The 26,553-nt window shown below is 53.3% G+C and overlaps 2 protein-coding genes across 4 annotated transcripts in view; one reads left to right on the top strand and one right to left on the bottom strand.

Moving 5' to 3' along the window:
- Window positions 1–26,553, top strand: part of RALGDS (ral guanine nucleotide dissociation stimulator) — a 53,259-nt gene that overhangs the window by 240 nt on the left and 26,466 nt on the right. The window contains exon 1 of one of the 3 annotated variants that reach the window (XM_049895869.1): window positions 19,628–19,894. The exons of 1 other annotated variant lie outside the window; for it this stretch is intronic. In XM_049895869.1, the coding sequence (XP_049751826.1) occupies window positions 19,757–19,894 (138 nt within the window). In that variant the 5' untranslated portion in view covers window positions 19,628–19,756. Of the gene's footprint in view, window positions 1–19,627; window positions 19,895–20,192; window positions 21,059–26,553 lie in introns of those variants that run through there. One more of the 3 variants, XM_049895872.1, reaches the window with a different exon arrangement.
- On the bottom strand, window positions 25,145–25,562 carry LOC126083081 (40S ribosomal protein S15a-like; the record flags this gene model as incomplete). The annotated part of the gene is given in 2 exon segments (XM_049896429.1): window positions 25,145–25,291; window positions 25,293–25,562. Coding segments are annotated over 2 exon segments (417 nt in total), but the record flags the coding sequence as incomplete, so codon positions are not given.

The raw sequence follows: 26,553 nt of genomic DNA, 5'->3' as shown, positions 1-26,553 counted from the left end.
GGGGACCTGGCCCCGTCCTTGCTGAGCGCCCGCTTATGCAGTTCCAGGTCCAATCCTTTACAATTGGGAAACTGAGTTCCAGAGAGAAGCAGGGACTGGCCCAGGGCACACGAGGTTGGCAGAGATAAGGATAACATAGAGTTCCAGTCTCCTAGGTCAGGGCTCAACCATCACCCATGGGATTTGATTTGGGAATGAGATCTGGGGATCCCTGCTCACCCCTTCCCACGTGGGGCTGTTTCCTCTTGGCATCCCCACACGTGCACAGGTGCGCCCCTGCACACACTCACACATGCTGACTTCACTGGTGGAGACCATGGGGGTGGGGTCAGAGGAGGAACCTACCCTAGGGAAATGACAAGAAGGACGAAGAAAGAGGTCGGAGGCAGCTCTGCCATGGGGCAGTGGCAGTAGCAACATGCCCACAGATCTATAGCATAAGGATGGGGAGAGATACCAGGCTGATGGGTCAGGGGATCCCCAAGTTCCCCAAGGGGTCTGCCTGGGCAAGAAGACAGGGCCTGAGGTTCTGCAGTCCACGGCTCTGGGCCCCTGGAACCAGGATGAGTATTCCTAGCATGGAGCGCGGCTATAGGAGAGAAGGCCTCAGTATCTCCCTCTATAAATTGGAGTGTTTGGAGTGATTGACCACAAGAGTTTCACAGGCTTGGAGAAATGTCCATTGGTCTTGGTTCTCCACTGGTGACCTGCTGTGCTCTCTGGCCCTTGGAAAACGATTTTTACTCTGTGCAGGTCATCCAAGCAGAGAGAGGCTTGGGGTTCTGGGGACTGAGGACTTGGGGTAAGGCAGAGCATGGCAGAGCACTGGACCATGAGTCCGGGGTCCAGATTCAAGACAAGTCCTTGTTGGAGCCTTGGGATCCTCCTTTGGAAGTGGGGCTGGAATCACCCTGGTGTGGCAAGGATACCTCATGGCTGGACTGGACACCCTAGGGTGAGTGGAGGCAAAAAGCAGAGAAAAGGAGTCTTTTGAAATCCCTTGCACCGCTTGTGGAACCTTCAGATTCCTCTCTTTTGCCCCTTGGGGCTGGGAAGAGCTGTTGCCTTGACAACATGGGAACAAAGGTGTGTTTTGTTTTGTGGTTTTCTTGTCTGGGGCTGCAGTGCTAGTGCTGGCCGCCAGGGGGCAGGCAGCCTCTTCTACTAGTGGTGCCCGCTGGGCTTTGCTGGAGCAATTGGAGCCAGGAGAGAGTCACCCAGCGGTCATTTTGGCCACCCCTTTCCTCAGACATGTACCTCCTATTACCAGCATCCATCTTCACCACCTGAGCTGGTGAGAGGTGGGAAAGGTATTGGAGAACCTCTGACATATTCATTCAGTACCTATGCCCCAGTCACTCACCCTGTGCTAGGTGCTGTGTTAGGCTCTGGGTGCAGTGCTGAAAATGACTGATGTGGTCCCTGCCCTGTAGGAGCTCAAAGACTGGAGCGGTAATGGACAAAGGCATGAAAGCAAGTACATGTGAAAGAAAAGATTAAGTGCTACTGTAAAAATAAAGCAGGGTGCCAAGAGGGAGGGCTGGTGGGGGGAGTCCAAGAGGGCTCACTGAAATAACATTTATGTCTGGCCAGAATGACAAGAGGGACCAGCCCTGCACAAGTCTGGGAACAGTGTGCCAGGGAGAAGGCACAGCTGGTGCAGAGACTCAGAGACAGAGTGACTGGCCAGAAGGGAGGTTAGAAAGGTGGCCAGTGTGACTGGAGTGAGCTTGGGAGGAGAGGAGGGAGGGAGGGAGGAGGGCAGGGCCAGATCCTGGAGCGTAGTGAACTGTGTTAGTTATCCACTGCGTGTGACAACGTTATCCCAGAACTTAATGACTCACAACAACAGACATTTATTAGCTCACAGTTTCTGTGAACTGGGAATCCAAGCACAGCTTAGCCAAGTGCCTCTGCCTCTCTTAAGACTGAGGCTGCAGTCTCAACTGAGGGTCGACAGGGGGAGGACCCGTTTCCAAACTCACTCACGTGCTGTTAGCAGGATTCAGTTTCTGGTGAGTTTTGGCCTGAGAGTCTCAGTTTCTCTCTGACTGTTGGCTGGGGCTCTCCCTTGGTTCTTTGCCTCATGGGCCTCTTCACAGAGCAACTCATACATCAGAGCCTACTACTCCAGAGCATGGGATCTGAGAGAGAGAGAGAGAGAGACAGACAGACATACGGAAGTGATACCCTATCACTTTTGCCCTATTCTGTTCTTTACAATCAAGTTACTAAGCCCAGTTCACACTGAAGGGGGTAGGAGGACTACAGAGGATGTGTATTCTAGGAGGTGGGACTCGTTGGGAGCCGTTATGTAAGCTACCATAGTCCAAGATGAGGCACTTGGGTCTGATTCTAAATATAATAGAAAGCCATTAGAGAGTTTTATGCCAGGGGGTGACGATATCTGATTTCCATTTAATTTTAGCACTTCCATGGTGCAGGCTGGGAAACTTAGCCAAGAGCACACTGCCAGGGCCCAGTCCTGTTTTGTTTTATTTTATTGTGGTACAATCCCAGCCCTGTTTTAGTTTGTGCTGCATGCTGCTTCTCACCCCTTGTAATTCATTCAGGGTCACAGAACTAACTGGTAAGAGGGAGTGGCTGGTTGCTCCAACTCTGTTTCCTTGTTCTGGAAATGGCCCCTTAGCCAGCTCAGTTGGCCAGAGAAGCTCAAGACAGCCTGATGTTCTCCTGCTATACCCCTACTCTCCAAGGCTCTAGCTTCAGGAAGAGGAGCCCTGGTGGCACAGTGGTTAAAGCGCTCAACTGCTGACTGAAAGTTTGGCAATTCAAACCCACCAGCCGCTCTACGAAAGATGTGTCAGTCTGCTTCCATAAAGATTATAGACCTGGAAACTAAGGAGCAGTTCTGCTCCGACCTATAGGGCCTCTATGAGTGGGAATGGACTCAACAGCAACGGTTTTTTGTTTTTAGCTTCCGGAAATCCTGGGAAACCCTGAGAACCTTTTCTATCACTGCAGACGTTGGCCCAACCCTCAGTCTAGGCCATCTGGCAGAAGGTGCCCAAAAGTAACACAGGGCAGCCCTAGGGGAGGCCAACGCAGCTCAGGCCACCACTGTGATCCCACCTGGGCAGCCCCTCACCTCACTCCTAGTGGGCCCACCCCTAAGGCTGCTTAGAAGGCCTGGAGGCTCAGGCCCAGCTGTATCCCAGCAAGCTTCTCTGTGGCCCTGGGCAAATGGCTTTCCCTTTCTGAGCTTCAGTGGCTGAGAATATGGAAACACAGTAGTTGGTTGTCCCAGCTCATAGGTTTCAGGAGCACCTGGAAGCAAGCTGCTACCTTGGGGCTCTCCTCCTCACCTGCTGTCATCCTCCCCATTTCACTTCACCCCTAGCACTGCTGTCCCGTGATTTTTATGAATCTCTGAATCTGGAAAAGTTACAGAAGAGGTCATTCATTCATTCGTTTAGTTGGCACACATTTCCTGAGCCCCAGGCCATGCCAGGGGAGGCAATAAGAACTGTCCAGAAAGTTGTAAGGAGATGGGGCACAGTTCATTCGGGGACTAGCCAAAGGACGCACAGAGAGATTCTGGAAGGAGGTGTTCCTGAGGTCTGGCTTGATATGAGGACAGAACATGATGATGATGATGGGGATGATGGTGGGGGCAGCCCTATTGAGCTGCACTCCATCCTTACTACCCCAGGAGGTTGCCCTCATTGGATTCTTAGGGCACTTGGTTGGGGGCAGAAGTGGAGTTTGGTCCAGTAGTAATTCTCCTCCCAATGGCCAGGTTCCCAGGTGCCTATATGGAGTAAGGGGCAGTTGTTGGGGTCTGAGGATGTCTCAGGGAACTCACCTCCCGGCTAGAGGTTGTAGGGTGTGAGTGGAGTCTGGGGGTGCCCAGTCAAGAACAGCCCTACTTCCCTTGCTTGTCACACTCTCTGGCGGCAGTACCAGCAGGTGGTGCTGTGACCTCCTGTGTGGACCTCCTGGGGGGGGCATGGAGCAGTGGTGGAGTAGACAAAGGTTTCACCTTCTAGTTGCCAGGAGACAATTCTCAACTGTAAACAGACTGGTAGTATAGTCATTTCAGGGGTGATATACAATGGGTCCCTATGAGTCGGAATCGACTCTACGGCACTGGGTTTGGTTCCTTTTGGTATACAGTGGGAAGAAAATAAAACAGGGTGGGGCCATGTGATGGTAACTCAGTAGGGACTTTTTTTTGAACATTTTATTGTGGTTTAGGTTAAAGTTTACAGAGCAAATTAGTTTCCCAATCAACAATTTATTCACAGTTTGTTTTATGACATTGGTTCCAAATCCTTGAGTGTGTCTGCACTCTTCCTTCTTCCTCCTGGGTTCCTCATGTCCATTTGCCCAGCTTTCCTGCTGCTACCTTCCTTCTGAACTTTGCTTTTGAGCAAACGCTGCCCTTTAGGCTTGTATAGTTGATTGTCCTGAGGTTTACTTTCCTCACTGGTGTTTTTGTTCATTTTATAAGCCTGTCTGTTGTATGGCTATACTGTGATCTCTGGGAGTGATTTCAGCTCCAAGTTTGAAGAGTGTCTAAGGGCCGCTGTCTTGGGGGTTCCATGATGGCAACTTTGGCTTGGAAGCTGAGAGGCCCTCTGTAGGAGGTGACCTGAAAGAGGAAGAGGAGCATATCCTAAGTAGTGAGGTGACTCAGGGACAGCAGGAAGGCAGGGGAGATGGCAGTGGAGAGCAGGAAGGCAGGTGGTGCCAGAACCTCAAGGTCAGAAGTGCATGTTGGAGTCTCCACTTGGAAGCCAAGAGGGCCCTTCACAGTGATTTCGGCTATGAAACTACTGGTTTCAGAACAGCTCTCCTATTACGACAGGGCAGCCTGTGTGTGCAGGTCTAGGAGGCACATGGGAGGCAGCATAGGGATGGGGGGCTGTCTGTCCAGAACATGACATGAGGGTCCCACCTGCAAAGGGACGTTGCCCAGAGAGGGTGATGATGCCTGAGTCTCACCATTGCTGCACTTGGTGGGGTTTGTCTTTGTTCTCCTCAACTCCCCTTTTGGTATACAAAGAGGAGGCAAAGGGCAATCTGGGGCTGAGGAGCAGGCCCCAGGTCCCTTGCCATGGAGTGGGCTTACGTGAGACATCAGTGAGATGGCCCATGGACAGAGGCCATTCTTACTGTTATCACCCAGGCTCTTCTGAATCCCAAGAGGCCCCTTCCCATGGAGCTGCTGGAACCACCGCCAAGGCGGTCCTTGACAGCCAGTTCATTGATTGGCTCACACAGCAGATATTTATCAAGGGCCTCTGAACCTAGCCCTGTGCTGAGTACCTTGGCCTGAAGGGAAAGCCGGAAGCAGGGGTGTGGGAGGGTCAGGTCTGATAGAGAAGGCACTGGGCTGGGAGCGGTGACCTGGTTTCAGTGGGAGGTCTGCCATCAGTGGGGTGGTTGGGGCAGGTCAGCATGGCCACTTCAGCCACGGGCCCCTTTTCTGCAGAGTCCTCCCAGGCTGCTCACAGGCCTTTGTCCCTCTGCTTGTGGGGGTGTCTCATGATGGCAACCATCTTCACTTACAGGTGGGAAAGCCAAGGGGAAGTGACCCCCACATCTCATTAGTGGCATGGCTGGTGGGAGCACATCCCTGTGTGCAGACAAGCCTGGGAGGGGCCAGTCTCAGGTGCTGGGACCGAATTCCTTCCAACTACAGTGGACTTCCAACAGGGAGGGCAGGGCTGGACTGGGCTGGGCTGGGAATCCCCAAGGTGGTGGTTAACGGTGTGGAGTGGAGACATAAATAGAGCTAATGAGCCCGTTTCGTCCTCTCCCTGCTCCAGTGAAGACCTTGGACTCTTGTTTCTGCACTTTCTCAGGGGTTCTTGGTTTTTGAGCCACAAAGATTCTTCTTGCCTCCCACAGCCTAAGGCGGGGAATGGAGGGGATGGAGCCCTTAGGGCCAGGACTGGGAGGCCTTAGGTGGGGGGCATGGAACCTCTATGCACTCTCCCAGACAGGTCCCAGGACAGCCAAACCAGAGTGAGGGGTGGAGAGAAAGGGCGCAGGAAGCATTGCGGCATCCCCTAAAAAAATGACAAGCCCCAGAAGACGGAGAGTTCCCATGGCAACCAGAGCAGTTGCATGGCAACTGCAGGGTCCCCAAAATACTTGCCTGTAGGAAGGCTCTGGAGAGGGGGCTTTCCAAAGGTCTCTGTGTGGACCTTAGCTGCTGTGTTCATCCCATACTCCTCCTGGCTGATCCCTCCCTGCCCCTCTGCCAGGACCCAGCAGCCCCCACTGCCTGAATCCTACCTAAGGGAAACCCCAGTCTGCTCCTCCTCTCTTCCCCCTCCCATTGCCCCACCCTACATCTGGGCAGTCCCCTAGCAACAGAGGCCATTTCCTGGATATCCAAGTGACAGTTGTCAACAGAATGTCAGAGAATACAGGGTCAAAGGGCACAGTGGTTAGGCCTGGCACAGTCAAAAGAGTGGGAGGGACTGGGCGGGAAGCCTTGTGCTTCACACATTCTGCACCCTGCAGCCAGGAGCTGACTCTCTGGGTCTGGGGGCAGGATGGCAGGGCAGAGGTGTGGCTGGGCTGAGTGGAGCCCCTAGAATAGGGACTGCAGTTCTGGGTCAGCTGTGTGACCTTGGCAAGTCCCTTCTCGTTGGCCTCCCCGTGTTCCACTCTGCCTGTGTATTCACCATTCAGTGCATAAACATAACCTGTGAATTTTGTGACCTATTGGGGCCTTGGAGCAGGAGGATGAGGGGGTCAAGACCAGGTCAGCCTCTGCCCTCAGACCTCCACCTGCCTGCTTTAATTTCAGCAGTCAGACCTCAGGTGCTCAGGAGGAGGCAGATGGTGCCATGGTTATGGGCACTGGCTTTGGATATGTGGGTTTGAGTCAGCTCAGTGCTAATTACTGAGTGCCCTGCAGTAGGCACTAAACCATCCCAGCTTCAGTGCTCCCGCACAGTGAGGAAAATACCCACCTCCAGGTCTATGTGAGGATAAGGAAATCAGGCCCTGTGGGCTCCCTTCCAAACCAAAAAACCAAACCCACCACCGTCAAGTTGATTCCGACTCATAGCAACCCTATAGGACAGAGTAGAGCTGCCCTATAGAGTTTCCAAGGACTGCCTGGCGAATTTAAACTGCCGACCTTTTGGCTAGCAGCCATAGCACTTAACCACTACGCCACCAGGGTTTCTCTGGGCTCCCTTAGAGTCTGCTTTAGTAGGGGGTTTCCACCCTGCAGGAAGCAGCAAGGGGAGGGAGCCCCTTGACCACAGAAGGTGATATAGTAGAATGGGAGTGAGAGGACAGGTAGTGGAGCGGGCTGCCTCATTAGGGGGAGAGCAATTGGGAGTATGTAGCAAGGTGGATATAAGTTTTTGTGTGAAAGACTGACTTGATTTGTAAACTTTCACTTAAAGCACAATAAAAATTTTAAAAAAAGAGAACAGATGGGATCCAGATTGTCAGGTGGCTTTGGACCAGGGGAAGGGTATGAGGCCCTCAGAAATTCACTCTGCTCAGGGCAGTGAGGGGTGGAACTATTGGTGACTGCCTCCCTGACAAGGGGTTTTTGGGTGCTGTTATGGATTGAATTGTGTTCCCCCCAAATATGTGTTGTAATTCCTAATTTCTATGCCTGTGATCATAATCCCATTTGGGAATTATTTGCTATGCTAATGAGGCAGGATTAGTGTAGGGTGTGTCTTGAATCAATCTCTTTTGAGATATAAAAGAGATTAAACAATCAAGTGAGCAAAGCATTGATGGGGTAAGATAGATGCCAAGACACACGGAGATCTCCAAGAAACCAGAAAGCAGAAGCTGAAGAGACACGGACCTTTGTCTAGAACCAACAGAGAGAGAAAGCCTTCCCTAGAGCTGGCACTTTGAATTCGTACTTCTAGAATCCTAAACCATGAGAAAATAAAAAGCTTCTGTTTGTTAAAATCATGCACTTGTGGTGTGTCTGTTATAGCAGCACTTGATAGCTAAGACAGAGTTTGGTACCAGAAGAGTGGGGTGCTACCCTAACAGATACCTAAAATATGGAAGCGGTTTTGGAATTGGGTAATGGGTAGAGGTTGGAATAACTTTAAGGTGCCTAATAGTAAAAGCCTAGATTGTCTTCAGGAGACTGTTGGTAGAATTATGGACGTCAAAGACAATTCTGGTGAGGGTTCAGAAAGTGAGGAGACCTGAGAATACATGTGGTACTTACCGGCAACAGAATGTGGCTGGAAATATGGATGTTAAATGTGCTTGTGGTGACCCTTTAAAAGAAAGTGACGAACATGTGGTTGGAGGAAGGTTGATGATTTTCATGCGGTGGTAAAGAGCTTGTCTGAATTATGTTCAAATGTTTGGTGGAAGGTAGAACTTATAAATGATGAACTTGGATACCTGGCTGATGAGATTTCTAAGCGAGGTCTTAAAGGGGCTGTGTGGTTTCTCCTTGCCTCTTTTAATAAAATGCGAGAGGAAAGAGAAGGACTTAAAAATGAAGGGTGCAAAATGAAAACAGAACTTAAAGATTTGGAAAATTCTGTTGTACAAACTAAGGACATGTGTCCTAGAATGTTCATCAAGGACGTGGCTACATAATCTTTTGTTAAAGAAGTTAAGCCTGTGACTGATGGATCTAACCAGCTACCGCAGCAGAAAACCCACCAGCTTAGACTAAAGGGGACAGAGAAAGAATGAAAGGAAAGAATACCGCCTGCCTCTTAGAATTCTACAGGCAGGAAACAGGCCAAAGGAGCTACATCTGTTGTCCTCCAAGAAAAGAAAAGGATCACCCTGGAGCAACTCGGAGATCAGCGGAACTATTGGAAGGAGCACAGGAAAGCAGAGCCTTCTCCATTTCAAGAGTGGGGCCAGTCTCCTGGATTTCAAAGGGTGGGGCCTCAGCCTCTTAGGTTTCAAAGAGTGGAATCCTTGCCAACTCAGTCCTGGAGCATGGGGCTGCCATTAAGATGTACCAGGAGGATGGGGCCACTGTCTAAGGATGATGGGCCAGGGTGCCATGCCCAAGGGGCAGAAGAATGGGGCCTGCCAGGGCCAAGAGGATATGGCGGCACTCAGATAGTCTAGGAGAATGGGGCTGCCTAAAGCCAAGGGGGCAGAGTTGCCATCCCAGAGGGCCTGGAAGGTAGAGCTGAAGCCCGGGCACGAGGGGCTTCCATCCAGCATCCAGAGGGCATGACCAGCACCCAGAGTCTGGAGGGCAGAGCCATTGCCTAGATGCTTTCAAAGAAGAAAGGATTATTTTCAAGTCTGGAGAGCTAATGTAAATTGTTCTGCTGGGTTTTGGACTTGTTTGGTGTGTATTATCCCTTTCCCTCCAATTTCCCCCATTTGTAATGGAAATGTCTACCTTAAGCCTGTTCCACCATTGTACTTTGGAAACAGATAACTTGTAGTCTAGATTTCATAGGGTCACAGATGAAGAGGAATTTTGCCCCGGAATGGAATACACATGAAGTCTCACCCATGTTTGATTTAGATGATTCAGAAGATGAAATTTTGGATCAGAAGTTGATTTATGACTTTTGGGATGGTGTGATGGGGTAAATGTGTTTTGCATGTGGGAAGAACATGAATTTTAGGGTCCAAAGGGTGGACTGTTATGGACTGAATTGTGTCCCCCCAAATATGTGTTGTAATTCCTAACCTCTACCAAAAAAAATTTTTGGTGGCTTTTATGCCTTTGGTTATAATCCCATTTGGGCATGGGTTGTCTTTTGTATGTTAGTGAGGCAAGGTTAGTGTAGGGTGTGTCTTGAGTCATTTTCTTTTAAAATATAAGAGATTAAACGATCAAGTGAGAGAAGCAGAGATGGCGTAAGATAGATGCCAAGACAGGGGAGATCTCCAAGGAAGCAGGAAGCAGAAGCTCAAAAAGACAAGGACCTTCCTCCAGAGCCAGAGTCCACAGAGAAAACCTTCTCCTAGAGCTGCTGCCCTGAATTTGAGCTTCTAGTCTTCTAAACTGTGAGAAAATAAATTTCTGTTTGTTAAAGCCATCCACTTGCGGTATTTCTGCTGTAGCTGCACTAGATGACTAAGACAGATGCCCTCAGGGAGCCAGGATTCTAGTCTGACCTGGAACCTTCACTCACTGTGTGACCTTGGGCCCTATCCTCACCCCCTTTGAGCCTCAGTTGCCCCATCTGTCAAATGGAGGTGGGGCGGGGAAAAGTGCCCACCTCTGGAGGAGGGGGAGGCTCCCATGGCCCTGTACTAAACACGTTGTGAGTGCTCTCTCCTTGTGTTAGCAGCTATGTTCGATTTGTGGGGGGTGAGGGCAGCAGCCTTGACTCTGCCAAACCGCCAGCCATTCAGGCGTGGCGGGAGGAGGGGGCGGGGCAGAGGCTGCGCAGACAATGGCCTTCAGCTGGAGTTTCCCTGGAGCACCCAGAGCAGGGCTCCAGGCGCAGCTGGGGCCAGATGGAGTTGTGGAGCTCAAAGAGAGCCTGTCCTGCCAGCCCTGACTGGTGCAGCCTATGACAGTGTTCATGCTGGGCATCCCACTGATCGTGCAGGTGGACCAGGTGAGAGCGTGAGGCCCTGGCTGGGTCGCTGCAGCCCCAGCTCCCTAGGCCTGGGAGGAGGGGGCAGGAGGCCACACAGCAGGGGGAAGGAACAGAGATGGGAGCTCAGTGCCCCCTGCTCTACTGGTGGCTTTGGCCTGTTCTCCCTGTCTGGTGGGTGCATAATTAATAGAATTGAGGCTGCCCCAATCCTCCCAGATAGGATTAGAGGGGGTGAGATCCACCTTTTGGCAAGAAGGCACGCTGGGTTCTCCCCTCTCTGAATTGGGATCCAGAAGTGGTTCCCCTGGGGAGGGCTCAGGGCCTCTTTTCTTGACTCCACCTGAGATTCCAGGTGTGTCCACCTGACCAGTGTGTACCAGGCACGGGTGGGAGGTGGGCCTGTCCAGTTGAGATGAAAGGACCCTGGGCCAGTGAGTGGCCCTGAGTCCTAGAACTTCCTCCTCCCACCTCCATCCTTACTGGGAATTCATCCTGGAAAAATGGGGGGTGGGTTGGGTGGGCGTCAGGCCCTTCACTTGTTACTACCCGGCACAAAAATGCGAAGGTGAGAATATGTGGGAGGGGCAACCCTTGGGGCCACCACCACCTGGGAAAATCTGCTCCTTTGGAATTCTTGCTCCCACCCCACCCCACCTGGCTGGGGTATGGCCGGAGAGAGAGGGGCAAGCCCAGCCCCCATCATCTCCCCAGGGTGCCTGAGCCCTGGCTGGGAGGGGCTTCTGGCCAGAACCAGGAGGTGGTGACAGTGACATAGGGGAGGTTGGGTGTCTAGAGGCCAAGCGGGAGAAAGCAACCTGGTGCCTGGGTAGGAACCCTAGATCGTGGGACCCAGACAGGTAGGTTACTTGACTCCTCCAGCCACAGTTGCCTCATCTGTGGACTCATTGGGGGTAAAGGTATGTGACGTGTTCTGAAACACCTGGCATAGTACTCGGCACACACATATTCAGCAGATGCTGGGAAAGATCTGTTCCCACCAGGGAAGGCAGACAGTCATTATGGCCACCGGTTGTGAAGATGGTGGTGGTGACTGTCCTTGGGGAACTGGGTACAAGGCCGGGGGGTCCTGTCTTATGGGCCCCGGGTTGCTCCACAGTTTCTCCAGGTGAGGAAACTGGGGCTCAGGAAAGTGTAGTCGATTGCCTGGGTCACATGGTGAGCCCCAGTAGGATCTCCTTCCTCCTTGAGACCAAGGTTCCGGCCCCTCCTCCCTCCAGACCAGATGCCCTGGCCAGGAAGTCACCTGGAGTTGCCCCTTTGATTCTTCAGTTGCTCCGAGTTAAAGTTCAGAGTGAGCCTGGGGCCCTGGGTGGCCAGGGAGTGGGGAGTGGGCTTGGTGGCAGGGAGAGTGGCAGGCAAGCAGTGCCCAATGCTGACAGGCTGTTGGCAGCACTGCCATCTGCCCCCCTTCCCAGTCTCAGCAAACACTTGAAAAGCTGCAGGATTTCGAGAGGAGTTTCCCTTCCCAGCCGCTTGGGGCCAGGAAATCCCTGAGCAGAGCGTGTGCCTCCTCCTCTCAACAGCCTGCCAGGAGCAGGCACGAGGCAGGCACAGGGCAGGCGCCCGGTGGGCATGCGGGCCATGAGGAAGCGTGCTCCTGGATCCGAGCCATAGGGTGGCCTGGAGCCTCAGGCAGACTGGTGGGCGGGAGGTGCACTTGGGGCTTCTGGGCCTGCAGGGGTGAAGCTGTGTCTCTGCTGGTACATGAACATGAGGTCCTGTGTGCACCAGCATGTGTGGCTGTGTGTGCACCTGTCAGGGGCCTCTCCCTACCTGTGGGTGACCTTGTGCACATTTGAGCGAATACATGAACATGTGGACATCGTGTGGCTGCCAGTGTACATGTGCATGACTGTGGCCCAGCCAACCCAGTGAAAGGGCGTGTGGGGCTACATGTGGAGCCCTGCGACCTGCCTGGAGGAGGGCAAGCATGTGTGTGAGGAGGTGTGCCCCGTGTGTGCCTGTATGTGTATGCATATGTGTGTGTATGCATCTTACTCTTCTCAAAGCACCAGGCCCAAGCCTTGGCCTGAGGAGACCTGAGAGTTTGTGGCCCAGCCCCTCTACCTCTGAGTGTTAGTTTTCTCATCTGTTAAATGGGTTGATAACCATACCCTCCTCATAGGTTGTGGTGGTTGTAAAGGGCTTAGTACAATGTCTGGCACATATAGTCACTCTTGCCCTGGAGGTGGCATGGAGACCTATATTTGTTCTTAGAAGGCCCCAATCAGGTTGCTGTCCCCTTTTCAGGCATCCCGCATATGAGCAGGTACAGGCAGAGAGGAGAGACCCTTGAGGTTTTGCTTCTGTATACAGGAGAAACTAAGGAAGGAGCAAAGTCCAAGGGGTTGGCAGAGGGACAGTGAGTGGCAGGAAGGTAAGACAAAGGCAATGTCTCTGAAACCATCACTCAGCCCCAGGGCTCTGGAAACCCAAGGCATTGCCTCCCCCACTTGCCAGAGAAGGACTGTGGGAAAGAGGGCAGCAGGCACCAACCCCACCACCTCCTGGCAGCCAGCTGGAGCCCCAGGCCCTTTCAAGAGGCCAAGGCAGCTCAGGAAATCCCTCTCTAAAAGGGCAGCCCTGCTTCCCAGGCCCCCGGCCCCCTCAGGCGGACAGCAGGCGGGCGGCGGCACCAGGGACACAGTGTTCCTGGCACGACGGGCAGCCTCCAGCGCCACAAGGGCCCGTTTGTCCTGACTCCCCTAGTCCCAGAGTCCTGGGTACCCAGAGCCTGCTGGGCACAGGGGCCTGACTGTGGGCTTAGCCCCTCTCCCTCATCCTCACCAGGCCCTGGCCTGTGCTGTGAGGAAGGGCTTCTTAGTCCAAATCAGACCACTCTGGAGCCACAGCAGCCTCTACTTACCTTATGAGCAGATGCCCATTCCCAAAGAATTTTTATTGGTCCAGGAATTTAGGAAGGGAAAACACCCCAGGTTGAACCAGAGCTGAACTGACACTTCCCTCCTACCCCTCCTCCCCCCATCAGTGAAGGCTTCTGCTTTTAAGAAAAAAGGGCTCCTGCTTCCCAGAAAGCCTGGCTCCCTCCTGACTTCTTCCTGCCTGGGCTCACTTCCCAGCTTGGTTCCCAGCCATGCTCCTTGGAAAGCACTTTAATGGGAGGCAGGTTGGCAGAGATGGCCTTGCCATCCCTTGGGCTCCTCACTGGTCTCCCTTCCTCCTCTGAGAAGCTTTCTTGGTGACCTTCCCCAAGGAACTCTTTGGCCCTGAACTCCCTGAATATCTTAGAGTCCAGGAACTTTGAAGCTGGAGGAATCATCTGGAGTTCATTTGTTCATTCCAGTGTTTATTGAGTGCCCACTGTGTGCCAGGTACTGTACTAGGCATCAGTACATGAGGGAATAGAGTCCCTGCTCTCATGGAGCTTACGTTCAAACTCCCTGCCCCTCCAATTTTAAAAAGGGGGAGGGGATGCTCAGCCTAGAACGCCAGTGCTCTTTCCCCTGAACCACAGTGTCATTCGTGTGATGCTGTGTGTGTACATGTGTATGCACGTATGTGTGCATGTGTGTGCCCTTGTGTGCATGTAAGTGTATGTTCAACCACCTCCCCAGTAGCAGCTATGAGAATGTACTACATGCCGGGCATTGTTCTGGGCACTTGGGTGTGGAGGGATGAACAGGACAATATGGCCGCTGCCCTTAGAGAGTTTCAAACCTAACTGGATTGTGGGGTAGGGGGACATGAAACCATCCCACAGTAGACGGTAGACCACTGGTTTTATTAATGTTCCTCATTTGAGCTTTTACCTACATGTCACTGTCTCAACTTTCCCATCCTATTTCACACTGCAGCGCACCCACCTCTCACATGCCCAGTCCTTCTACCCTACTCCGTTATTTTCTTCCACCGCATTCTCACCTTCAAATGTGTCTTATATACCCCGGGACCAGAAGGTGATTTTTCTCTGTTTTGTTCCCTGGTGTATCGCCAGCACTTGGACAGTGCCTGATACACAACAGGTGCTCAATAAGTTCGCACGGGCTGCGTATGTGAGTGCCGTATTTGTGCCTTTCTCTGGTCTGTGAACAGTGCAGGCTGCAACCTTTGTTACTGACCTTGGCAACATAAGTAGAGAAATTGAAATTGCTTAGAAATTTTTATGGCGATTTGACATGGCTGCAATATTTTTTTTTTCTTTTTACCTTTGTAAATATATATATAACACAACATTTTCCAATTCAGCATTTTTGCTGCGACATTTTGATGCATTTTACAAAAGTCTCCGTCTGCTCTGAATTGGGAACCAAAAACAAGAACCACTGGTTCTTCACTACAGAGAGCGTCTAAGGCTACTTTGGGGTCATATTTTTTAAACTTGCAGCGTATGCCAGGCCCTGTCATAAGTGCTTCCCACTCAGGATGGATGACCTTTTTGAGACACTCCTGTTTATAGGCCAGAAAACTGAGGCTCAGAGAGGGACAGTAACTTGTCCAATTTCACCCAGCCATTATTAGGTGGCAGGCTGTGGGTCTGAATCCAGACTCTGTCTTTTCAAAGCCCCAGTTTGTAGCTGCTGCTCCAATCCTTGCAGTTGGACATTGGGTTCCTTGCAGAGCTGGACATGGGAGGCAGGCCCAGGCTGGGGAAGGAGGAGCTGTCCTCTCTGTTACGGAAGGAGGGAGCTGCCTGGTGCCCTTGGGGCATAAAGCTTGCAAAAGCAGTTGGGGCAGGGCCCTGGTTCTCAGCTCTTCAGCTTCTCGGCTACAAGCATGACTCACTGGGCTGGTAAGAGGAGCTGCAGGGGAGCCCTGTGGTGGGTGAATCAGTGACAGAGAACCTGACCGCTGAGTTACTGTTCTGAGGTGGAGCTTGGTAGTAACTTGTCAGTAACCCAGCAGTGCCAAATAAAAACAGGTGCCAAATAAGCACAGCCCCTCTTTGCCTTTCTCCCCACCCCCCAGCTCCCTGGGGCTGCCCACCCTCCCCATCCCTCAGCAGGTGCTTCCTGTGGCTCCGCCATTCCCAGGGGTTCCTGGGTCTCCCAGCCTGGAGTAGGGGAACGGGCCTCCCCAGTGGCGAGCAGCTGGGAGCACTGGCCTCAGAGTTGAGTGGGGTTAGAAGCTCCGCTCTGCTGTGTGGCTTGATCAAGCCTGGTGCTGTCTCCCCTAGCTCCCTGCAAACTTCCCTCATTCATCATGAAGATGAAACGATATCCACACGGTTACAACAGGGAATGGTAGAAATGTCAGTGTATAATTAACTCTGGCATAAGCACTGGGTTGGGATGGTGGCGGGGCGGGGTGGGGGGGAAGTAGAAGAACAACTGGGGATAATCGAAGTCATAGTCCCCAGCCTGCGCCTCCTACAGGGGACAGACTACCCACTCCAGTGAAAAGGACCCCTAGCACCAAGCCTGCCTGTGTTGCTGGGAGCAAATTTACCTATGGTCTTTACCCCCAGGGCAGGATGGAAAAAGCAAGCTGCCCTAAAGGCCGAACAGGCCTGGGTGAGCACCTGACCTCAGAAATGACCACTGTGTGACTTGGGGTCAGGCATTTGCCCTCTATGGGCCTCAATTTTTTCAGTGTTACAGCAGAGATAACTACCATGGCTTCATTTGCCTTGCAGTTGCTGTGTGGATGGGTGCTTTGTCCATGCTATGCATCTCTAAGGGCTGGGCTGGGCTGGGCTCTGTTGTGTGGGTGGGGGTTGGTCCTGTCCCCAAGGCGTCTAATTGTGGGCAAGTGCTGGCCTGTGGGCTGTGGAGTGGCTGTGTTTGCCAAGCCCTGGTCCCTGGTAGACTTGCGGTCAGAGTGGAGGAGGGAGGGGCTGCCAGATGGAGATGCCCCCAGATCTACGCCTTTATTCCAGCTGTGTGGGCCAAGGAGCAGGATGCCTAGCTCGGGGCTGGCTGTCTTGTGCGCAGTTGTGTTACCATCCCTGGTGCAGAGCTGGTGCACAGAAGGCTGGCAGTGACTCCGTGTTGAGTTACTTAATGGTGGGCCTCAGGTTCCCAGAAACAGGGGGAGGAGACCTGAGCTGCCCCCCCCCCCCCCCCGCCCCGCGGGACCCCCCGTGTCAGGTCAGGAGGCTGCGGGAAAGAGGAGCAAAAGCAGGGGCTGCGGCCTTTCCTATCTGCTTCCTGGACAGGATGTCGTGCTAAGTAAACAGTTTTGAAACCGAGTCACCACTCTGGCTCTGAGTCACAGCTCCTAGCGACAGCCACAAGGTGTTTATAAACAATGTGCCTAGTACCCAGACAAGGCCTCCCCGCCAGGGACGGGGAGCCTAGAAGGAGTGAGAAGCCCCCTGCTTCCCATGCACAGCCAGGGCTCCAGATGTGAGATGCAGCAGGCCCCCACGGTCCCTCTCTGCCCCCCAAAGGACTGGAGAGCGTGGGTGCACGTATATGCACACATCTGTGTCTGTGAGCAGAGTTCTGCTACACCTGAGCTTGTGTGGCTGGCCAGGTGCCTTATTCCTGAGCCACCTGGTGTGCTAGGCAGAGCATCCTGGGACCACTGGCGTCAGTTTTGAGTCACGTGACCTCAGTTTTCTGGTAGAAGCGTGGAGTCGGCTGTTGTGAGCGCTCACAGAGCTCCACGCACAGTTGGTGCACAAGAAATGTTTGTGTTCGGTCCAGTCCTGAGTAGACCCAGCTCCGGAAAGTGGCCGAACTGCTCGAGCACGCAGCCGCGGGCCCCAGGGCGGATGCTCCCAGCCCCCAAAGCCCTGGCTCTTTGTGGCCGGTCCACGTTCCAGGCGGTGACAGTGATGCCGTGCATCATGTGGCGACACCCAGCCGGCAGGAACAAAGGCACTTCTGCTCTCCCCGACGCTGGGGGGCGGGGAGGGCCGTGGACCACGTGGGTGGGAGGGGCGTGCGCTTCTCTCCTCCCGCCAGCCCCGCCTCCCTGAGGGTTCCGCCTTTCTGGGCTGCAGCTGGTGGTTCTCCTACCTCCCTACCTCTGGGCTGTGACTCAGGCCCTCGGCCTTCCCTTGAAGCTCCCTGACAGCAGCCTGGGGCAGCCCTGGTTGGCTGGGAGGGGCTCAGAAGGAGTAGACCTGGGATTGGGCCCCGAGGGTAGACTGACCTGTGCCTGGAGGTGCCAAGGATCTTAACCTGCTGAGCCCAGCTGGAGGCTGGGGTTGGGGAAGGCAGTTTTGCAATTATGAACTCTGGAGGGAGAGGTGGGCCCTTGCACAGGGCCTGCTATCCAGGAGGCACTCAGTAAATGTTCACTGAATCAAAGACTTTTAACATACACCCCTCCCCCCACAGGGCAGCCCACTCCCTCTTGGTGCCCTCGCCCTCCTCTACTCCTCACAGTTAAGCACTCCCTCCTAGGAATTTTTAAGCTGTCTCCCCCACCCCAGACCCCACCCCTCCACGTGTCCAGGCTGTAGGGAAGGCTTCCTATCCATTGCCCAATGGCCCATTTCTGCCACAGCTACAGCAGGCTGGACCGGGACCTGCTGTCCCACCTTGCAGAGCAGGAAACCAAGGCTCAGGGAAGGCTCTTCCCTCCTCCTCCAGTTCATCTAATGCCCCCAAAGGCTCAAAAGAGGTCACTGTCAAAGGTGCAGGACAGCCAAACTGAACTGCATCACAGCAGTGGCTGTGGTCACATGGCCAGGCAGTTGGCCATGCAGAGGTGAGAGGCTGAGGCCCAGCCACCCCAGATTATAGGCTGAGGTTGTGACCAGCCCAGCTATCACTGGGCTGTCTCCCTCCCTGGAGCTCTACTGACTCCTGCCGCCTGCCTCAGTCAGATCCTGCCTGAGTGTCTACACAGGGCTGCTCTCCACATGAGACTGAGTGCCCAGAGGGTAGGGGCCGAGCTGGTGGGCTTTACAAAGTGCTGTACCCATCCCGGAAACCCTGGTGGCGTAGTGGTTAAGTGCTATGGCTGCAAACCAAAGGGTTGGCAGTTTGAGTCCGCCAGGCGCTCCTTGGAAACTCTATGGGGCAATTCTACTCTTTCCTATAGGGTTGCTGTCAGTCGGAATCAACTCGACGGCACTGGGTTTGGTTTTTTTTTTTTGGTGCCCATCCCAGTGTTGGGCCCAATTTGGGGGAAGGAGTGGCCTATCCGCTAGGGTGTGTCTGCCGGACCTCTCTACTCTCATGGGGACAATCCTGGAATGTGGTTGCAAGACCACACTGAGTACCACTGGGCAGACCCCAGACTGCCATCTTGGAGCTTGCTCTTGGGTGTGGAGTCAGGCCACAATACTCCCAATGTTTATCACTGCGCCAGCATTTATTGAGCATTTATTAGAGGGCAGGTACTGGGACAGGCACGTCACCCCATCACGCCTCTATCCTCAAGCAACCGACTGGGATAATCAGAGTTCAAGTCTGCTCTGTGTGGTCCCTAAGCCAGGCCCGCGCTGAGTTCTCATTGAATCCTCCAGCCTCTTGTGCCTTTTAGAGGAGGAAACAGAGGCCAGAGACACTACGTCACTGGCCCAGAGTCCCCAAGTTAATGAAGAAGTCAGGATTTGAACCCTGGACTGGCTGGTCTGCTCTGCTGTTTCTCAGAGGTCAGGGCGAAGTATCAGTGTGTGGCAGGAGGCAGAGATGAGGCCTGACTCCCAGAGGACAGGGCCTCAGAGCCCGGCATGGAGCAGGAAATACGCTGAATGAAAAAGAAGGGGAGCAGGATGGCTGGCAGGAGGGACATCAGGGATGGTGGCTGTGCAGCTGGGGGTCCCTGGGCTGACACCATGGGTATTCCCGATGCCTCGCCCGTGTTGGATTGGTGCCCTGTTGGCAGACAGCAGGTACCCACACTCTCTTAGAGAACCCCCACCCCAGGGATTTCCTAACTCATATTCCTGGCATCCTTTCTTCCATGAAAGACACTGGGTGAAAGCTCAAGGTGGAAAGCTCTGGGTGAAGCTAGGGGGTGGGGAGTGGCAGTGGAGGTTGGGGGAGCAGGGGACTGAGGGGACAAAGCTTTGGATTTGAGTTTCAAAACCTAGCTGCCTCCCCCACCCCACCCGTGGTACAGCAGATCAGGAAACCGAGGCCCAGAGAGAGGAGGAACTTGCAAGTCCCACAGGGAGGCAGTGCTAAGCAGGGACAGGAATCAGGTCTCAGCTCAGCTGGGTCCCCTGTGCCCCACAAAGCCACCGGAAGAGGATGTGAAACGCTCCAAAAGGCAAGGCAAGGGCAGCAACAAAACGCCAGTGGAACTCTGGGTCAGGGCGAGATGCTGGGCCCTGGCGACCCCTGCCAGGGCCCGGGGGCCTGATGTGCCTATGGGGCAGCTCCGAAGCCCCTGCCCATCCGCCTCTCCTTCCTGCCTACTCCGAGGTCCTGCACGCCCAGTCCGCTGCTTTCTGCCCGAAGCTAGGGTCAGGATGGCCACCTGAGCACTATCCCAGGAGGGTAAGGAAGCAACCCAGCCTCTTGGCTTTGACTTCACTCTGGGATCTCTAGGCTTTGGACTCTGGGCTCTGAACTCTGACAGAAGAGTCTGTGGGCCTTGCAGAGCTGCTGGATAGACCTGGGCAAGTCCCTACTCTCTCTGGGCCTCAGTTTTTACATTTGTAAAATGGGTGTGTTGAACTTGGCCGATGGCTTCCAACGTCTGGGTTGCAGCAAAATGAGATGAGGACAAGGAAGTGAGTTTTTCTTAAACCTATATTTATTCATTGAATAATTCTTTTTTTTCTGATGGTACGCTCTTCCTACTTACTTTTGGTGTCTTTTCTGAAATGATCATAATGTTAGTGGTAATTTTTTTTTTTTTTAATTTGTTGAAATAACAAGTCGGCAACCCTGGGTCTGTCCCCCCAGTTTGAAATGAAATCCCGTGTCTGGGTGCCAAGTGCTAGAGGAGCTCTGAGGTCCTCTTGCCTGTGTTTCTGGAGCTTTGTTGGGCAGGGAAGGCTTCTGGAATGTGGTGGTGGCTTGGAGTAAGCAGGGTCTCTTGCTCTTCTCCCACCCCACTGGACTGGGCCCACACCACCAAGGGACTCTGGGGCTGAGCCTATTGGACCTCAGTCGGTGTTTTGTGTGGCACTGTGTTGAGTATCCAGACCCCCAGGCTGAATGAGGTGGGGTAGAGAATGGAGTCTTGGGGTATTGGAGGAGAAACCAGGCCCATCCCCAGAGGAGCAGACCTGACCTAGAGTCACGGGCCCCACTCAAGACAGAGACCTGTCTACTGTCTTTGGCTAGCCCAAGGCCTAGTATGAGCGGGAATTCCTGGCCCTGCCCATCATAGGAGCAGGTATGACAGCCATGCGGGTGACACCAGGTCTAGGCACTTGGGCAATCGACTCAACCAGGGTGGATGGGCAGGCTGGCGGACAGGCAGACTGGCAGAAGGCCTCCCAAGGACCCTAGCCCTCCGCCCGCTCCCACCCCACCATGGCCCGGGAAGCAGACCCAGCCGGCGTCAGGTCTGCTGTGGCCAGGGGGAGGAAGGGTTGGGTGTTCTTTGCCTGTGTCTCGGTGGTAACTGCCAGGCGACGGGCCATCGCCCGCCGCACCACTGTCCGGAGCCTGACACCTTTGCCAGCACCTTTGCCAGCCTCAGCAACAGAGGTGAGTTTCCAGAGCAACACTGCCTTTCCTAGGAGAGGCTGGGTGGGTCACAGCCAGGGCCCAAGGCTCAGGAGTTGGTTTCCTGCCAACTTCCCTCACCTCCTTCCCTGACAGAACTTGTTGAAGGAGTTTGCTGGCAGCCGCCCGGGCAGCTTCATCTCCCATTCTGGTGTGAGAGAGGAAGTGAGGGTCGCTATGCCGATGGAGTGAGGGTGCCCACTCCGCTGGCCTCTCTATCTGCCCCCAGCCCAGGCCAGTTGGTGGGGTATTGCTGTGGGCTGCCATAGGGGCTCCTGTCTGTGTGGTGCTTCTCCTATTACAGAGCGCTCCTGTGTGTTGTTTTATCATTCTCTTTCTTTTTTTTTTCTTTGAGAACTCTGAGAGCCAGGTGGCATTAATATTATTGTCCCCATCTTAAAAAAAAAAAAATTTTTTTTTTTAAGATTTACTGGTGAACAAACAAGTTAGGAAAGGGCAGAGCAGGGACTTGAACCCAAATCTAGCCTCCAAATCTTACGAAATGGTTTTCTAGAACTACAGAAAAGCACAGCCTGCTCAGGGCTGGGTCCTCCCAGACCCCAGACTGCTGTGATGGTTTTCAGTGGGTACTTTCCTGAATGCTTAAGAGGAGCTCGGCTGAGCACCCAGCAGGGGAGGGGAGACAGGGGAGAGCCAGGAGTCCCTGGGCTGTGGGCCCCCAGGGTGTGATAGGAGCTTTCACATAGGGCTGATATCTCCGCGGAGCACAGATGTGGGACTTTGCTGGCTGCCTCCCAATCAGGGCCTCAGGGCTTGGGGGCAGGCTTGGGGCTGAGCCTGTGGGACCCGCCGGGACACCCGTCCCTTCCTTTCCATGGACAGAGGGGCCATGTGTGCTCAGTGCGCCCGCCTCAACCCCACACCACGGCCAGCCCAGCCTTGGTGAGGGACGGGAACCCTCTGTCTCCATCTCTTTCAACTCTTTCCCTTCCTCACCATTTCTATCTCCGTTACTGTCCATGTTTCAGTCTCAGTTTCAGAGTCTCAGTCTCCATTTCAGTCTGGTTTTGTCTCCCTTTGCTTCTCTTCCTCTCTTTTACTTCCCTCCACCTTGGGCTGTCACATATTGAATTGGCGACCCTCAGGGGTATGCGTGACCCCCCCGGGGGTGTCGGGCACTGAGCACCCTGGGAGCGGGAGACAGTTGTGAGGGCAGCCTCAGTTCCCACCCAGTGGACAGCATTTATCACACTGGTACGTGGACCATGTGTTTGCTCCTCTAAGTGCTTTCACGGCCACGCCCTGAGAGTCAGGGGTTGTGAGTGCCCCTTACAGAGAGGGCAGCAAGGCCCCACAGTGAGTCACACCTGAGCCCGAACCCTCTGGGCGTCAGTCCTGGCTCCAGGCTTTGGTGCATCTTGTTCTGGTTGCTCTGGGACAGTAACACCCTGTGGGGTCAGAGATTTGGGATGGATGGTGATGTCACATCCCTGTGTCCATTGTGGTCTCCTGGATGCTATGTGATCAGCTCTCAGCTCAGTTCTCTGGCCCATGGGAATCACCCTGAATGTTCCTGGGAACTCAGCTATAGGGAGTGCGTCACTTCCCACCAAGGTGTGTGCTCATCCGCCCACAGAGGGCCAGCCTAGGACTCAGGCAGGCCAGGAATGGTGATGCTGGTGTCAGGAAACGACTGGGGAACCAGGCCAGGTCACGCCCTCTCCATAGGCATTAAATATAGGCCACAATAGAGAGGCAGACAGTGACCTCCATCTGCCCAGGGACAGGTAAAATGTCCCCTGGAGTCTGGCCTGAGTCTGGGAACCTGGCTGCTGTTCCTCACTCTGCCATCACAGGCTGTGGGTCCACAATCCCAGGCGGAAGCTGACCGGTGGCTGCCCCTGTTAGCCGGGGCATGCACTCACAGGTATGCACAACTCCACTGGGCACCTTCCAGTTTACATCTTCCCGGCTCCAAGAAGTACCCCTGAACGACCACCTCCACTTTAGGGAAAAGGCGTGCTAAGGTCCAACCTCTGTGGTCCTTTTTCTTCCCTTCCACCATCACAACATTTGTTCCCCTGCCAAAGGGATCTTTGACCCTTCAGTGGCCTCCCAGTGCCCTCAGCAAAAGGCCAACTGGGTGGTGTGGTTCCAGGTAGCATCTCCAGACTCTTCTCTCATTGCACCCAGCATGAGACTCCCTCTCTGCTGTCCCCACTCTGGGCGTTTGCCCATGCCATCCCTTCTCCCTGGTTCACACTTCCCACCTGCTCCCCGCCCCTTTGCCAGGTACACGATAGGTGATTGATAAATGCAGCTCGAATGAACATTCAAATCAAGATGTAGGCCAGGGCCCTGATGGGAATCAGGCTGGGTGCAGCTTGAATGATGTCTGCCAGGCACACAGCAGCCTGGATCCAGCACTGGGCAGAAGATAATGCCCAGGCTACAACACACCTTGGCAATCACCTTTTCCAACCTGGGTTTGGCCGAGGCCAACGAGGGAGACACCCTGAAAGTCAGGATGGCCAGGTCATCTGAATTTACCAAAGAAGCCGGAAATGTAGATTTTTATATGAAATCACCTGACCTTTTACTGTTGCTCAAAAACATAAAAATACTTTGCAAGCCAAACACAACACACATGTGAGTTGGCTTTGGCCTGATTCTCATTCTGGGCCATCCGTTTGCAGCCTGCTCCTCACAGTTTGTTCACAAGGAGCATCCGGTCTGTGGGATTTTCTGTACAGTGTTGTTCTTGGTGGCTTATTGTGACCTCTGAGGAAGGGGAGATGCACTCCCCAGGAGAGGTGGGGGCCTGGGAAGGCTGGGTGGGTGGGGGGTGAGATGTGAGCAGGATGAGGAAGGAAGGGAGAGACAACACTTGGTAATCATCCCCCATTTCATATAGTGCTTTGTGCTCTCCAAAGAATTGTTTCCTTTGTTCCTCCCAGCAGGCCCTCCAAGGGCAAGAGTTATCACTGGTTAGATCTTCAGACTTGCCCCTTTCAGTGAGGCTGCCTCAAACCTCCATTCCCCCAGCCTTCTCTGACAGCCAGTCCAGGCAGAGGGACTCAGTTTCCCAGCTGCCCTCTGTCTGGGCCCTCAAAGCAAAGCTCCCAGTCCTTTTGGTCCTAAGGATGCCATGAGTGACCACTGTGGGCTCAGAGCCAGGAACCTGACAGCATGGGGGAGTGGTGAAGCTGATAGGCGTTACTGCCATGGCTCCTGCGCTGGGGTTTCTGACCCTCCCTCGAAGGCTGCTGGGAGCCTCAGGGTTGTCAGAGGGTGAGTCTCAAACTGTGTCCTTTTTCTTTTTTTAACTATCATTATGGAAAATTCCAAATACACACAAAAGAAAAGAAAATGGCATGATTAACTGCTGTGGTGCATCCCCAGATTTAATGATCATCAGCACAGGTCACTTTTTTTTTTTTTAATAATTTTTATTGTGGTTTAAGTGAAAGTTTACAAATCAAGTCAGTTTTTCACACAAAAACCCATATACGCCTTGCTACACACTCCCAATTACTCTCCCCCTAATGAGACACCCCGCTCTCTCCTTCCACTCTCTCTTTTTGTGACTATTTTGCCAGCTTCTAACCCCCTCCACCCTCTCATCTCCCCTCCAGGCAGGAGATGCCAACATAGTCTCAAGTGTCCACCTGATCCAAGAAGCTCACTCCTCACCAGCATCCCTCTCCAACCCATTGTCCAGTCCAATCCATGTCTGAAGAGTTGGCTTCGGGAATGGTTCCTGTCCTGGGCCAACAGAAGGTCTGGGGGCCAGGACCGCCGGGGTCCTTCTAGTCTCAGTCAGACCATTAAGTCTGGTCTTATGAGAATTTGGGGTCTGCATCCCAGCACAGGTCACTCTTGTTTCACCTCTTACCACCCCTATCGCCCTCCCTCTCCTGGCAGGTAATATTTATGCGGATCTCAGGGGTATCATTCCATCCATAACTAGCTCAGTATGTGACTCTAATAGTACCTGCAATACCATTATCCCACCAAAAAAATAATTTGTGATATTATCAAATATCCAGTAGTGTTTAAATAGTCCCAGTTGCCTCATAGTCTTTTTTTGTCTCCGTCATTGAGGCGTTATATTTGTACATGTGTATTATATCCCTGGAAAAAGAATCTCAGGATTTTCCCTCCTGTGTGTTTTTGTCTTACTTCCTCATGGTCCGTGATGCCAGCTGAGCTTATCAGTATAATGAGACCAAACTAATGGAAGAGAAGTAGATTTATTCTGCCACTTTTCAAAGTCTTTGAGTTGCATGTCAACTCTAAGGCCCATCACTGCTGTGAGGTTCATAACAACTTTCCCAGCTCTGCAATCATCAATGATTTCAAATTTGCCAACGTAAGCATGCTTCATCATCCCAGTTAGAAACCAAACGATGACTTTGGAGCATGGCCTGATAAGAACCTGGTGTTTGCCGGTCTTCTCGGTGCTATTGATGCTCTTGAGAGCGTAGGCCGGGATGTTCACGTACACCACTATGGCAGCACGGAAAGATGGTGGAAAGAGGGTGGTAGGGGCGAGTGCACGGTGTTATCTCTTAATTGTTTTTTGAATAGCTAGCATGTTGAAATCATGATCCAAAGTCCACGCATTGCGTTTAGTTGATGTCTCTTCCCTTTCTTTGATCTATAGCTTTCCCCTTCTTTGCTTTCACCCCTGAAATTCACGGGAGAAACTGGGTGGTTTTTCCTATAGGGATTGCCACAGTCTGAGATGCGCTGATTGCATCCTCACGGTATTTTTCACATGTTTCTCTGTTCCCCGGATCTCCTCCAAACTGGTAGTTCTATGTAGAGGCCTTACTGGACTCAAGCTCAGTTTCTGGCCTGGGTGTCACCGTGTTCTTCCACAGTGATGGCACAGCTGGGGGGAGGATTCGAGGTTAAGGGGCATGTGCCTTGCACACAGAAGGTGCCCAGGAAATTCAGCTCCTGTTGCTAACGGCCTTGAGGCAGTGTCACCTGCTTGCCTGATCTCGGGGCCTCAGGCACCACGGCCTGTGTGAGGTGCTTCCTCTGTGCCATCTCATTAGATCTCATTATTATTCTCACTTTACAAAGAAGAAAACTGTGACTCAGAGGTGAGGTAGCTTGCCTGGGGGTCACGGAGTAAGAAGCAGGCAGAGCTGGGATTCAAGCACAGATATTTCGATGCCAGAGCTTGCTCTCCATGCTACGCTGCCACTCTGGGAGCTAGGGCCCCGCTGTGTGGGAGTATGCAGCTGGGCAGGGGTGGGGGAGACCCAAAGTGGAGGCGGACAAGGCAGGGAGGGGGACTTTGTGAAAACAGACAGGCGCCAACTGGAGAGACTGGTTAAGTAATGGGTGGGAACTTTCCCCGTGTAGATGCTGGCTAAGCAGTCGGATGGGATACAGCCAGGCCTGTGGCGTTTGGGGAGGGGTGGTGATGGTTAACACCCCCACTGTCCAGCCCCTTTCCAGCCTTCTTGCCCCCCCCAACCCGTGTACCCCTGGAGCAGAGT

This window comes from Elephas maximus, chromosome 9, assembly GCF_024166365.1.
Source record: "Elephas maximus indicus isolate mEleMax1 chromosome 9, mEleMax1 primary haplotype, whole genome shotgun sequence".
Taxonomy (NCBI): Eukaryota; Metazoa; Chordata; class Mammalia; order Proboscidea; family Elephantidae; genus Elephas; species Elephas maximus.
Note: the sequence above shows the minus strand (reverse complement) of the source record. Positions and strands in the feature narration are given on the sequence as shown.